The sequence below is a fragment of the Lemur catta genome, chromosome 14 (genome assembly GCF_020740605.2).
Source record: "Lemur catta isolate mLemCat1 chromosome 14, mLemCat1.pri, whole genome shotgun sequence".
Lineage (NCBI taxonomy): Eukaryota > Metazoa > Chordata > Mammalia > Primates > Lemuridae > Lemur > Lemur catta.
In genome coordinates, this window is record NC_059141.1 from 45,560,506 (window position 1) to 45,576,982 (window position 16,477).

At 34.3% G+C, this 16,477-nt stretch overlaps 1 protein-coding gene across 1 annotated transcript in view; it reads right to left on the reverse strand.

Annotated features, from left to right (window-relative positions):
- CTNNA3 (catenin alpha 3) overlaps positions 1-16,477 on the reverse strand; it is a 1,449,816-nt gene that overhangs the window by 536,006 nt on the left and 897,333 nt on the right. The window contains exon 10 of the mRNA XM_045568380.1: positions 15,721-15,813. Coding sequence (XP_045424336.1) covers positions 15,721-15,813 — 93 coding nt within the window. The remainder of the gene's footprint in view (positions 1-15,720; positions 15,814-16,477) is intronic.

Sequence of the window (16,477 nt, forward strand, 5' to 3'; positions counted from 1 at the left end):
ATTTCATGATTTATAGGAAGCATCTGGCAAAAAGTGAAATCTTGATTATTATTTATTGGTAGTTGATAGTGTATTCAGCCCAGAGAGGCAAGGAATTCAATAGCAAGATGGCTGTCATCTCTTTATTAACTTATCAACAAAGCTTGGTTAATAGGCACTTTCCTCCCAAGGCCATAAACATAAGTATTTGCTTAAGAGCACAACCATGAATTCATCCTGGAATGCTGACAGGCAGTTCTGCACTCATGAGCTGGGGTATTCCCTTAGATTTCTGACCCATTTCTCCTAGGCTGCCTCCAACTACAGTCTGCTTTTCTATCCCATGGCCCTAGCCTCACATTGGTACTGGAATCATCTGCAGACCAAAGGCTCTTTCGCTTAAAATGGTTTACTTTACTTTGGATTATCCATGAAATAGTTCTTATTATACAATAAAACTTCTTGAAAAATACAGTGATGTCTAAAGTGGACCACACAGTTGTTTAGCAGAAGCATAAATGGAGTCTAAATAGCAATCAAATACGCCACTACAAGACGACTCTGAAAATTGGCTACAAGTGATTTTCTTTTCTTTTCTTTTCCTTTTGTGGTGGCAAGGGGTGACCTCAAAGTGTTTTTTAGAAATAAATCTGAAGGTCTTAAAGCAAGCATTTTCAAGTTTACCACAGTTTGTTCCAGACTTGTTGTTGCCAGTTCACCTATTAAAGTAATTTTACTGGCCTCCACCTTCCACCAACATCATTTAAATTATCTTCAACATCAATGCCAAAAATATTCAACAGCATTTGAATGTGTGTACATTTAGAGTAAGTGTACATTCCTTTGGGTCCCTATGTTACCTTGGAATGGGGCTGAAGTATTGGGAAAATATTTGTTTCTTAATCAATCATTCATTGGTAATTAATAATTTGCCACATTAGAAAAATGATTTGAGATGGTACAAATTCATTATTGATATAGAAATAAAGAAAAATAAAGTAGAAAAAGAAGCAACTTTAACAAACACCTAGCCTAATATAGTTACTGAAATAGAACCTGAAATTTATTCTGAACCCACTTATATTAAGGACCTAATAATAAACACATTAAGTTACGTTATTTATTTAACTAATAAAATATCCAATGGTCAGAAGAATAAGTTTTTCCATGATAGTAAATTCTTTAAAAAATTAAGTATATTGCCAGGGATTCTAAGCAGGAGGTTTTGATATACAAGATTTTTTTTTTTTTTAAGAAAATAAGGATACATACCTTGAAACAATCTTTTAAACTCAAATTGTTCTTTCTAGTATCATCCATACATATGTTCAAAGGGACCAAATATTGCTCATTTTGAAATATAAATTTTTATCCCTGCTACTGCTAATAGAACTGATCCTTTTAATTATTAGTAAAAGAGTTTTACTATTAAATTTTTGAAAATATCATACCAAAAAGACATATCTAACACATTGATCCATCATTTTTTACATCAGGGAGTTCCTGTTAAATAAACAAGGATGTTGAATGATTGGATCAGAATTATATTTCAACCTCTTCCCCCAGTTTGCTGTGTAACCTATGGAACCCACTCGACCTCTCTGGGAATGGACTTCACTGAATGTGACAGATCAATAAAATTACAAAGCCTGTTTCAATATAAAGTTATACATAAATGTCAAGTAATATTTCCATCCTTTGTAAAGGAGCCAAGGACTAGTATTTTTAAATAGCAAACCCTAAATAACATATGAGAGTTCAAAACCATTACAGACCCAACATTGAAAAGAAAGATTCCTGGAAGATTTTCTTTATCACTCCTTTTACAGCAAGGAGAAATAGAAAAAATTCTATGTTCTTTGGGAAATTATACAAACATGAGCAGATAAAACTCTGAGTGGTAAAATAATTCTAAAACCAAGAAGAATATTAGTATTCAAATCCTAAACGATTTTTTTTGGGTTCCTTGGCATTGGACAACTCTAACATCTCCAAATTTCTTCTTGCTTTTACATAAAATGAGTCCAGTAATTCTTATGTCACAAGACTTTTGCAAGAATTAAGTATGATACCCCCAGTAAAGCACCTGCCCAGTAAAGCACAGATGTATTAGGGATGGCCATCTCTTCCTTGATGGACTTCACTATGAAGTTCACATATGTACCCTACACAGAAGGTCAGTATATGTGCAGAAGGTGTGTATATATTCAGAAGCAGATTCAGGGCTTTAATGTAGTTCTCAAAGAGCAGATTGAAGCCAAAGTATGTTTATTTTGTGAGGTGTTTAACTCATTTTGTCCTCCCTTAGGCAAAAATATAATTTTATTTGGGTATAATTGCAGTGATTTTCTTTCTGAGGAGATATAACAGAGCTTACATTTACTTTTAAAACAATGAACTATGCAATGTCACATTGATACCTTACTACTTACTAGAAATAACATTCTGACTCTTACAAATTACTCAAATTCAGTTTATTCTGTCTATGGAGCAACAGTCTTATAACTTCTAGATCTCAACACAGTTCTCTTTCACTTGTCTAGATCTTGTTTTTGTGCAATGTTTACTAAACACAGTGATAAAGGCATCACCTCTTGAATTATTTCAAATTTTCCTTGTCTCATTCTCGAGTGATCCAAAATGACACATTTTATTTTATAAAACATTGTCAATAAAGGCAGCTTAAAACAGAAACAATGGAAACTATAGGAAGAAAAAATAATGATTGTTGCTCTCTATATTTCTTCACATTTATCCTTAAATCTATTTCATTGCTCTTTTAATGCTGACTTTCTCAGGTCATTCCCCCAACTAGTTTATATTCCAAGAGACCAGGGGTCATCTGCTAGCCCTAAACTAAGTCCCGAGTTCAGGGTAGATATGGAGTTGGAACACTCTCCTCTTGATGAGAATATAGAAAGCCCCACTGAAGTTAAATTGGGATGCAGGGGTCACCGGCATTGTCACTTATGACACATAAAACAAGAGCCCAGAGTCTTTCAGTTACAGGACTATAATTTGCAATCTTGGTTGTAGCACAAGGAAGAGGATGAATTACTGCTTGTATTTATAGAGGGTCCTTTGGTCAGAAAAGTTGTCAGGATAGGGTATAAGTTCTGAGGACATATGGTCATAGGCAGTGTTTATATTCAACCTCAAAACAAAGTTCTCATTCTCCATTTGGTTAAATACCCTGCTACTAACAGATATTTCATTTCCAGCTAACATGTAAAATGACATTTAAAAATAGTGTTACCAATCAAATATTTTTCAGTACTAACATTACCTTCTAACTTACATAGAAGTATCTTAAGTTTAAAACTTTTTTTAAATATGTGTATTTAAGATCCATTTAAGTGTGAATAACACGCAAGTCCAGGATGTCTTGTTTACTTAATAATCAATTAGATCATTAATAACCAATTAAAGCTCATTAATATTTATCAATTATCAATTAGATTAATAATCCATTAGAGCTCATATTAATATTTATTAATCCATGAGCCTGAGCTCATTGAATAAAAATATCCTTTAGAGAACACTGTTAAAATTGCTTAAAAACCTAATGTACTAGATAGATTCTAGAGACAAAAAGCAGTATTGAAAAATTACCCTGACATCAAAACCAGACAAAGATACAACAACAAAAAACTACAGGCCAGTATCTATTGATGAGCACAGATGTAAAAATTTTCACCAAAATACTAGCAAACAGAATTCAACAATGCATTAAAAAATCATTCACTATGATCGAGTAGGATTCATCTGAAGGATGCAAGGATGGTACAATATATGCAAATCAATAAACATGATATAGCAATAGAATCAAGGGCAATAACCATATAGATGCTGAAAAGGCATTTGATAAAATTCACCATCCCTTCATGATCAAAATCCTCAACAAATTCAGTATAGAAAGAATATAGCTCAATAAAGGCCATATATGACAAGCTCACAGCTAATATCATACTGAATGGGGACAAATTGAAAGCCTTTTCATTAAGATCTGGCATCTAAAGACAAGGATGCCCACCTTTTACCTCTTTTATTGAACACAGTACTGGAAGTTCTAGCCAGAGCAACTAGGCAAGAGAAAAAAAGAAAGGGCATCCATATTAGAAAGGAAGGGGTCAAATTAGCCTTCTTTGTAGACTACATGATCTTGTATTTAGAAAAACCTGAAGGCTCCACCAAAAAACTCTTAGAACTGATAAATGAATGTAGCAAAATTTCCAGTTATAAAATCAGCACACAAAAAATCAGTAGCATTTTTATATAATAACAGTGATCAATCTGAAAAAGAATTCAAAAAGCAAACCCATTATCAACATCATATAATTTGTTCACAATTTCTGGTCAATTTATAGTGTCCATTTGTAATTTGTCCCATCTTAAAAATTTTTATTCCTACATCCCTTATTCAAATCCTGACTTCCACATGTGATAGTCAATAATCTCTTAACTGGTCTTGCCTTTCCCTTTTTCCATTCAGGTGACACAGTTTTACAGATTAATTCCCAGGCAGCACAGCTGTGATAATGTTACTTTCCTACTCAAAACCTGTGATGACTAAACCAGATCTACTACACCCATCTAAACTCTTTCACTTGGCAGTAAGGACTACAACCCACCTTTTCCACAAGGTATGCCCTCCAACTGGTTCTTAAATGGGGCGACATCACCTTCCTAGGTAATACTTGGAAAAGTGTGGAGGCATTTTCAGTTATTACAAAGCCTGGGCTGGGAGAGGTGGTGGTTGTGTGTTTAGTGCTGATTCTGAGTTTTCTGGCATGTGGAGCCCCACCACTGTGACTGTCCCATACAACAAAAAATTATTCCAACCACACTGCCAAGAGCTTCCCTGTTAAGAAACAATGTGGGCCAGGCTTAGTGACCCACACCTGTAATCTTAGCACTGTGGGAGGCTCAGGAAGGAGGATCACCTGAGGTTAGGAGTTTGAGACCAGCCTGAACAAGAGTGAGACCTGGTCTCTACAAAAAAGTAGAAAAATTAGCAGGGAGTGGTAGCATGCTTCAGTAGTCCCAGCTGCCCATCTGCTCAGGAGACTAAGGCAGGAGGATCACTTGTGCTCAGGAGCTTGAGGTTGCAAGTGAGCTATAATGACAATGTTGCACTCTAGCCCAGTGACAGACCAAGACCCCTGTCTCTAAAAAAGAAAAAGAAAAGAAAAGAAGAAACAAAAATGATGTGGCCCAGACAAACTCAATGACTCACTTTTTTCAACTACTGTTACATACTTTTCTATCACCTCTGCCTAGACTGCCCTTTTCATATTTTCTCAAATGTCTAAATCTTGCTTATTCTTTAAGGTCTGTAGAAAATGACACCTTTCTGTGAGCCCTCCCTGAACCCTCTGGCATGAATCACTCTTAATTCTCATGCCATTTCAGGCTATTCTTCGCTAACACCACTTCATTTCTACCTAGATAATATATTTTCCCTTTTTATTGTAAATCTGATGTAAGCAAAGCTTCATCTTTATTTTCCTCCATGACTAGAACATTGTCGAGGCTAGCACAGATCCTTTATGTTAACATGCATATTATTGCAACACACACCGTGAGTGTAAATGAGGGTGTAAACTCTGGTTTGTGACTAATTCTGAAATTTTTGCTTCGGCCTGCATGTTACTGGTACTTAGTCCTGGATACATATCTTTACATCATTATCTAATTTTTGACCTCTTTTCCACATTTGAGTTTGATGGCTATGACTTCTTTTCTACAACTTGTTTCTTTTTCCAGAACACGCCACCTCAGATTTTCCATCTAGCTGAACCCAGACCTTAGAACTCTTATTCCTCAGAGCTGCTCCAGTGGGTACCATCTGAATGCCCACTCCCCAGCCCTGGCTCATTCTAACCTCACAGATGCCCCTAGGCAGTGGTCAGTAAATATTTGTCTAATGAACAGATCCTTGGAGTGAGTGGAAGGGAGTGGCTGACTATGTAATTGGGACAGGATACAGAGCAATGATAGTACAAAGACACAGACACTAATTTCCAGACCCAGAAAGCAACTGTGCTCAAAGCTGTGCTCCAGTACTGCCTCAACACATAAATATCATGCCATCACTGGGAAGAAACTGTCCTATACTGGCCGTCTGAAATCACCCTAGTTAATCTTCAGGATCAACCTTTCAATCATGATCAGATATCTTTTTTAAATAATTACCTCATTTTGGCCTTTTTATAGTATGAAATGACTTTTGGTTTCTAAAATCTTGTTTTGTACCATTCTCTGAAGAAAAAAGAAAGAAATTAGGCATAAATTATAAAAGGCTTGCCATGGCTCTCATATGTACACCCTGAGATTCTTAAAAAATACAGTTATTTTACATTGATTATTTAGCCCTATATTGTCTAGTTGCAAACAAAACATCCATCATCATCAACAACAGAAGATGAAAGAAAACATATTTGCTTCCCCAGAGCATGATACTTAGAAAATTAAGTGCTTTCAATTCACAAATATGACAGCTTCTTGATCACAAAAACAAATGAAAAAACATTATACAAATCAGGACATGTTTTTCCATTTGAAAGAGATAGTCCAATGCCCTTACTGAAGCATGTACTAAATACAGTAACACATCATAACTTAATCAGAACAGGTTGCTGTTGTAACAAAATAATCCTGTCCATGCAGAGGGAGATAATGCCAGTCATTTCACATGACTTGTACTTCAGCAGGCAAAGGGTCATAGTGGGTCTTTTTATCACTTTGATTAGAAGCTGGGAGTTTCTATAGTCCCAGAAAACAAAGAAGGATGAGAAATAGTGATGGCTTTCAGCATCTACCTGCCAATGCCTATAATACAAAAAAACAGGTCATTCGGGAATAATCATTCACCCATTAAATATGTACTGAATACCTACTAAGTGTCAGGCATTATTCTTAGGATATATCAGTGGAACAAAAATTCCAACCTTTGTGGAAGCTTATTTTTTTCCATGTTTAAATATGAATACAAGTGATCTCCAGTGCCTGCCCTCCCTCAGATTCTTTGCTCTTTTTATATTTCACTAGCTTCTATGTCTGAGGCAGCCTTGGCTTTCTTCCCGACTCTTCAACACACCTAATATGAAACTCTTTGTATTTTTGGGAGATGGAGTTTCGCTATGTTGTCCAGGCTGGAGTGCAGTGGCATGATCCTAGATCATAGCTTACTGCAGCCTCGAACTCGTGGGTTCAAGCAATCCTCCTGCCTCAGCCTTCTGAATAGCTGGGACTACAGGTGCACACCACTATGCCTGGCTGATTCAATTTTTTTTTTTCTGGGTAGAGATGAGGTCTCCCTACGTTGTCCTGGCTGGTCTTGAGCTCCTGGCCTCAAGTTATCCTCTCGTCTCAGCCTCCCAGAGTGCTGGGATTACAAGTATAAGCCACCAATGCCCACCTTACAACTCTTTCAGAAAGTAATTATAGATTCCCAATAGTAACTTATAAAAATATTACCTCTTTATGCCCAATCACATCACTGAAAATAAAGTAGGTGCCTCTTGAAGCTGTTTTAGCTTTTTCAGGTCACTGAAAGCACCATTTGATAAGAGGGATAGATGGAAGACATAATGAAGCTATACTAATATTAATGCAAACTAGACAGGGATAGGAAAACTTGATTTTGGAAAATCTAAGCACCTGTGAGAGTGTGTTCACCATAGGGAAAATATCCTAGGTTTTCATCATGCTTTTTATTAATTGAAGAATCTTATTTACGGAAAGAACACTTAAGACCATCTAATAACCTCCCAATGTTAAAATTTTCTCTCTTTGTGAAGGCACAGCCTATTTGGTTTTTGTGTTTAAACAGTTCCAGTGATGAGGTGACAGCTTTCTATGGCTTAAAACAATCCATTCATTTTCTGCCTACCCCTTGAACTGTGGAACCCAGAACCCAGTATGTTATTCTAGACATAGATATCCTTGTGTCAAGTATGTTGGAAATTTTCCCATACTTCACAAGCTAGGCATCGTAAGTATTTTAAAGTTATAAGACAGTCCCCACATCATGCTACTGACTTACATAGTTGAGTCACCTAAATTAGTACTTTTTTCTGGAATTTTCAGACCACAAATATTTTTAAGAAGGAGGCACATGGAAGAGGGAAGGAACTGACACAGGGTTGGGAAATTATTTTTTGCAAATCAAGAAATAAAATAATACTATCTCTTGTACTTTCATTATTATTTCATAAATATTTGATGAATGTAAAATAATGAAGTTACATAAATTTAATATCAAAAAGTAGAAAATTTTTCTTTATGACAAAAGCTAACTATGCTATAAACATGAAAATGCTTTCATGGACCTATGTTTGGAATTCATTGACTAGATAACAAATGTCTCTTCAACTCCTGATTCTCTGGGTGTAATGTTTTTCTTATCCACTTGTACAATAGATTTTACTTAAGCTAAGGCCCTGACTTTATATTTACCCTTATTCAATTTCATCTTATGTGTTTTCAAACATCAGAACAAATTATCAACATATTTTAGAACCTTGAATTTTATCTTTCCCAGCTTTGTACCGTTTACCCATATGAAATTTTTGCTTTTCCAATATCTTTCCAAGTCACTTGTTAAAATGGAACAAGGATTAAGCTAGATAAATAGGTAGATTTATCCTTCCACCAGGTTGAGTATAGCTGTTCAAACAGCTATAGTACTCCAACAATGCTATCATCCAGATCACATTTCTCTCGTTTATAAAAAAAGGCAAATCCATTAGAGGATCTCAGAATTGGGTATAAAAAGGCTCTAGACCCACTTCTAACCCAAGGCTTGTACCCTTAAGTGTACATAGCTTGGTTAAGTAGTCATCCTCTTTGTGTTAAATGTCTATGGCATTGAGAAACTCCCAATCCCTCTTTCTCAACAAAGTCTAATTTTTTTCAGGATAGCTCTTTTAGAAAATTCATCTCTATATTGAGATGAAATTTGTATCCTTCTGCTTATAGGTTATAGTTCTTCCCCTCAGGGCCCTTTAGAACAAGTCTTTCACATCATAGCCCCTTAAAGGTTTGATGACAGTGATTATGTTTCTCCAAGTCTTACCTTTTCCTGGCTAAAAATTTCTTGTTGCTTTTATGAGGTTTTTATATGACATAGTTTCAAGTCATGTCAGTATTTCAGACATCCTCTGCTAAACATGCTCCAAGTGACAATTCTTTTTTAAAGTACAACACCTGTAACTAGGCAAAGCATTACTGTTTTGGTCCTTTGGGCACAGTAAAAACCAGTATGATTCAATTCACTGAAATCTAGGTGAATTCAATCATACTTCACAGACAGGAATTCAGTGCTGCCCTATATCAGCTCCTCCTGACCCAAGGTTTACCTGACTCACTCTAGAATCAGTCTAGGAATTTTGTTTGTTTGTTTGTTTTTTCGTGTTCTGTTTAGAAACTAACAAAATACCTATTTGTGGTTAAATTAAAAGTTCTAAATGAAATAAGATGAAATGTAAAAGTGGTCCTTGCTCTTTGTCACCCAGTCTCACTTCCTGGAAGTAACCACAATGAGAACTCTCATGAGGCTCTTTTGGAAATTTGTAAATGAATATATAAACATATGATCCCATTTATCTCCTCTTTTCCCAACATAAATGGGATCATATACATATTCACCTGAAATGTGCCTTTTTCACTTATCTTATGTGTCTTCCATATTAAAACATACACAGAGCCAACTTCTACTTCAAACAACTTTTAACATTCTGTACTGACAAACATTTAGGTTGGTTCTAGCTTTTGCCATTATAGATAACATTGCATAAAATCCTCACTTATAGACATTTGTGCACCTGCACACATATATCTGTACCATAAAATGTTGGAAGTTGAATTAGTGATGTGAAGGTATGTGCATGTTTTATTTCAATAGATATTGCCAAACGGGAACTCACACATATATATTTATACACACTCACACAATGGAGCTATACTCCACACACTAATTCTGAATTTCAGGATGGTATAGCCTGAGCATAGCATATAATTCATAATTTTTAAAAATAATTTTGAAGTACAGAGAAGGTTGAGAATCAGTGTTAGAACTTATTCTTTGATCAAAACATGTTAAATCATATTAGCTTTTCTAATTCACATTGACATAAGTATCAGCTAAAAGCTCTAAGCTTTTTGGAGGGTAAATTTCTTGCTAAGCCATGTCTCTTCCATTCTCTATCCTTGCAATTGGTGTTATAGAAACCAGTATATACGGCTTAGTATTTATACCTATTATATTTTATCTAGATGTAGTTAGATTTAGTCCATATTCTAGAATATTCAGATTCTTTGGAACTGGATTCTTTGAGCTAATAGATTCCTTTATCCTCTTCTTTTTAACTGAAAAATTTGGGACACTTATTCTATAATTTTACCCAAATAACTAACAAAACACTAAAATGGACTAGGCCAAGAGAAGATCACCGCAGCCCACCAGTTAAGGTCTCTTCCTTAGTTAGCTCCTATATATTAATCAGCCATTTTAAAAGCTTTTTGTCCCATCAGTTACAGCTCAAGTTGATTATATTGTCATATTTTTTTCATCTTGTCAAAAAGATGACACGTCATGTTGAGAAAAAGTGGTTGCCAAAAGCCTCCCTGCCCTCTATGAGTACAGAATGTTTTATCATTCTAGAAACCATATCATTCATTTATATACTGAGCAGATATTTATTGAACATCCAACATATGCTACATTTCGGCTAGGTACAGGGATAAGTAGTGAATAAGGAAGACCAAAGCAAGGCCTCCGTGAACTTCATGTATGGGCATATAATATGCACAGTAAAAAAGTAACAAAATAATATAAAATTTCAGGTTGTGACACAGACTCTAAAAGAAATAAATATGGTGACATAACAAGTCATAGATGGAAGAGTGATTTAGAGAGATTGATCTCTGAGAAAATGACATTTGAACTGAGTCTTCATAAACTAAACAGAAAAGAAGCTGTTCATATGACCATATGAGAAAAGAACACTGGGGAATTACCAAATATAAACTCCCTCAGGTGGGAAGTAGATTATTGTGTTCTGGAAACAAAAAAGTCAATATGCAGATGTCTAATGAGTGAAAAAGAAAATAATATGGGATGGGCTTGGAAGTTAGGCAGTAGCGAAAACCATAAGAAATAAGCCATAAGAAATAGGTTACATTTTATTCTAAAAAGCTAAGGAAATCAATTTCTCTGATAAACATATTTAAAATTTTACTTTGGCTCTTATGGAGAGAGCAGATTATAGAGATATTAATATAAGCATGGAAACCAGATAGAATGATATTTCTGTAGACCAAGATGAAGATGATGGTGGCATAGGCTAAGATGTTGACAAGATGGAGAGAAATACAGAGATTCAAGATAAATATTTTTGGTGAAATTGACAGGACTTATTAATGGATTAGGTAGGAAAAACAGCCACTAGGTATCATTAGAATATAAACTTCACAAAAACAGAGGTTTTGTCTATTTTTTGATTTCTTTAACTATTTTCTCCCCAGATGCATGAACAGTGCCTACTACATAGTAGATGTTCAATAAATACTGAATGAATAAAGGAATTCTGACCGCTTCCATCAGGTTTTTCCCTATAGTAACTAGGTGAGTGGCTGTGTTAATAATTAAAATTGGGAAGACTGGGGAGAAATAGAATAAGATAAAGATGGAAGAATCAGAAGTTCCATTTTGGCTATTTTAAAGTTTAGACGTCTTCTAGATACCAAAGTGAAGATGCCAAAGGGAAAACTAGACATGTGACTCTGGTCTTTAGGAGAGACGTTTGGTCTAGGAGAGAAAAATTTAGAAATCAACAGCATGTAGAAGATATTTAAAACCATGAAATTTATTGAAATAAATAATAAAAAATTAAAGAGCCCTGAAGGACATTAAAAAGAAAAGATCTAATTGTGGAAATACAGTAGCCCTGTCCCTTATCTGCAGAGGATATGTTCCAAGACCATTCAATGGATGCCTGAAATCTTGGGTCACACCAAACCCAACTGCTGTCAGTCAGAACACATTTTTTGTTCATGTGTTCCATCCACAAATTTAATGCCTTTTCCATCTTAACTAAACACTTAATAACACACTGTGGCTATAATTTTCCAGTTTGAGGTATGACAGCCAAACTAGCATGAATTTCTCTTTCCTTCTTTGCAATTTCACTAATAGAAGATCTGTTCTTACCATAGATCTTAGCAATCTCAGCATATGATATTTTTCTTTCCTTATTAAGTTGAGAACTTTCACCTTTTCAATTAAAGGAAGCATATTACGCCTTCTGTTTGACACATCCACACTGCCATCACCACTACTCTTATGTTTTGGGGCCATTATTAACTAAAATATGGGTTACATAAACATAAGCACAGCAACAGTTGATCTAATAACCACAATGGCTACTAAGTGACTAAAGGACTGGTGGCATATACAGTATGGATACCCTGGACAAAGGGATCATTTATTTCCCAAGTGGGACAGAGCAGGATGGCCTGAGATTTCATCTCACTACTCAGAATGCTGTGCAATTTAAAACTTATGAATTATTTCTGGAATTTTTCATTTAATATTATTCAATTGCAGTTGACTGTGGGTGACTGAAACCATGGAAAGCAAAACAGCGGGGGGGGGGCGGGCTACATACATATGTGTTTACTGATGGAAAGATTCCATATAAAGTCATTATTCTCTAAAATAATTTAAAATTCAAAACATTTTAACATTTTAATCAAAATTATAATTTTTTTCATGACACTTGATAAGTTGATCCTGAAAGTTATATGAAAGAACAAAAAGTCAAGAATTACAGCAATAATTTGAAGAAAAAAACAAGATGAACCAGTTTGCCTAGAACATATCAAGATTTAGTCTGAAACCGTAATACATTGTGATACAGTTGCAGGGATAGAGAAACAAACCAAAGGAACAAAATAAAAAGTCCAGAAATTTATGTACCTCAAAATGTGTTTCAGTTTGATTATCAAGCTATATTTACATGTGGAACAATAGTAAAAAGAATTATACACATTTTACCTGTACAATATATTCTATAAACATGTACATGTATACATGCATTATATATGTGTATAAGTATATATGTGCACATGTACATAAATATATATGAAACAATGGAAACATAAGTGTGTGTGCATGTGTGTGTTTTTATATGTAAAACAATGGTAGCATTTCATATCAATTGAAAAAGGTCAACTATTTAATACATCATGGTGGCCTGATAAATTAACAGTGTTAAAAAAAAAAAAAAAGATCCATACCTCATGTTAGACACAAAAATAAAGTTTAGAGGGAATAACTATAAGTCAAATAACAATACTTCAACATTTTAAAAACATAATGTGGACCAGCCTGAGCAAGAGCGGGACCCCGTCTCTGCTAAAAATAGAAAAATTATATGGACAACTAAAAATATATATAGATAAAATTAGCCGGGCATGGTGGCACATGCCTGTAGTCCCGGCAACTTGGGAGGCTGAGGCAGAAGGATCGCTTGAGCCTAGGAGTTTGAGGTTGCTGTGAGCTAGGCTGACGCCACAGCACTCTAGCCTGGGCAACAGAGTGAGACTCTGTCTCAAAAAAAAAAAAAAATAAAAAGATAATGTGGTAACTATATGACACTTTTGTTGGTAGAATTTCTTAACAAGGCATAAACCCAGGGCACAGAGTACATGCTCAATAGACATTTATTAAAAGATGAATCATGTTTACATTAAAGTTCATAAAATCCTCTATGATTAAAATATTTAAAAAGTAAAAAAAAAGCTGTAACCAATACACGCATTTTTAACAAACCTAAGGAAATCAATAATATAAACTATATATTATTGATTTATATTTTATATTGATATATAATGTATTAGTATATATTATATTTATTATTGATATTAATATAATATAAAAAAAGACAACTCAACTAAAAATTGGCAAAGACACAGGCAAGTCATAGAATTAGAAAGCCAATAAATATTTAGAAAAAATATTTGGAAAGTCAATAAATATTTGGGAAAAAAGTTCTCACTAGTAATCAGAAAATTACATATTAAAACCATCTAAAAAAGTGACAATCAAGTGTTATTTGTGATATGGAGAGATGAGAACTCTCAGACTGCTGATGAAAGTATATTTGCTTTAACTACTTTAGAGACCTTGTTACAGTATTCTGTTCCCCATGGAGTCTCAGAGAAAACTGACATCATTGGGAAGTTCTCAGTTGCAGGCCCTCTAGATGCCACTTCTCCAGCCAGTTCTTACTTGTTAATCAACATTAAGTCAGAAGCAGCAGTTTCTCTCACTGTCTCCTCAGTATTCTTACAGATGAAATTGTCAACAATGCAAATCAAGAATTTAACACATGTTCTACATTTAATACAATGAGAATCTCAGCAGATGTCCAGAGACTTGAAGTCCCTAATCATTGCTGTATTTCACATCTTTACAACATTTGTGGTCTTTATTAGGAAGTAAGTATCTACATTATTTCCTGCTTCTTCTAAGACAAAGGTGTTAATATTGCCCTTATGTGTATCCTGATTCATAGCTTCAAGACTATGAGTCATCTAGAAATAATTCCCTGCAAATGTGTTGCTCTTCAGATTTTAAGAAACTCCTGAATTGCTGACAAGAAAACATGAGTTTTTTTCAAACTCATGCCTTCTTTGATAAAAGGGAAAAGAAGTCATTCCTTTCATATTACTTGAAATGTCAAAATAAATAATGACTAAAAATAAATCAGTTGGACAAAGCATCTTTTACTCATGAGATTCCAATATGGCCACTCAGAGAATTCCACACTTTTTCTCTACTGGCAGGCCTTTCTGAGACTCATCACTACCATATGAATAGGGTACACTGTGTATGCATGCAAATGAAGACAGTTATCTTGTCTATAAGGTTATGGAACACAAAATATTGTTTATATCCTCCTATTGGGTGAAAAGAATCTCAGTGATCAGTTAAGATAAAATGTGGTTTTCTAACCTGACTTTCTACTTAATGCTATAGAGTCATATTTGAAGGCAAGTTTTTACTATTTCAGTCTGGCCAAAATATCATATAATTTATTACCACTAATCAGAAAATAATGCTATTAATATTCCAAAACAAAACAACTTATCATTATATCATGTCAAGTAATAAAAACATACGTAAAGGTTTTCTATATCTTTATTGAAGATTTTTTTCAGCATCCTGTTTTGCCCCCTAAAACAACTACTGGTTTATAAATAAATACCTACGTAATATTCAGTTTCTCTAATACTCAGTTTGCTCATCTATAAAATAAGAGGCTATTCTGTCATAGTATCCTAGAATTTGCAATACAGACTCAATTTCTTTCCTTGCAGGTCTTGCAAAACGAGCCCCCTTTACCTCTTTCTTTTACTAGATATAAAAGGAATTTTAGCAAGATAGGTCAATACATAAAGCTGTTTAATTATCAGGATTCTATGTATGCATTTTCAATGGTTCCTTTAAATTTTCAGACTATTAGAAGATGTTTGACTCAGACTAACATCAAATCTCTCAGAAGTATCCAAAATAGCTGCAAGAACCAATTCCTTAGTAAAGGATAAACCAGGACCTTGGGTCAATTCAGTCTTCCAGGTTTAAAATAAATATTTTAACATATTGTATATGTATAAAAGTATGAAAATTATAAAAATTTTTATAGAAAAAAGACAGTAACTTAGTTATCATACCTGTGGACACAAGGTTTCCAGGTGATTGGCTGCAACTTTGACAATTTTAATCCCATCTTCATTTGTTGACATGGAACAAGCAAGATTTGCCACCTTAAATACAATCCAAAAGAATGAAATCATTTTAGATCATCAAGGAAATACAGAAACATTTGTTATCCTGGACAAGTCAAAACATGTACACATTCATTGAAAATCTCAGTGACAAACAACATTTTCATAAATGTCACCAGTATCCATTTTATGAAAGTATTCAGAGAATCTATTAAAACAAATAACAATCGTTTAAAATAAAAGGAAAGACTGTTGAGTGAATCAGTAAACCCTAAACAGTCTCTTGGTATCAACATCTAACCCATAACAAAAAGTTGTAAGATATTATGTGACTGGAAAAAAATAAAAGTTAGATTGAATGCTAATAGGTTCTTGGAATCTCAAATGATTGTGGTTTATTTCAAGTTTATAATTGGTTTACTATTTCCCAGAGGTCTATCACACATACTTAAGTTGTATTAAGGATAACTATATCTTTATTCATGTTTTTATTTGCATCAAATACAGTACAAAGCCAGATAAATACAAGATAATTAAGTTCTTCTTCCTGTTTTCGATTTTCTACTACAACTTCATGGACACTGTTTGACATTCCAGCAGTGTGCTCTGTATTTGATTCAAGCATTAGTGACACCCAAGTTTCTTGTTCGTTACTGCTTTTGAAACTTATGCTTTTTTCCAGTGAAATGGGTAATCTTTTAAA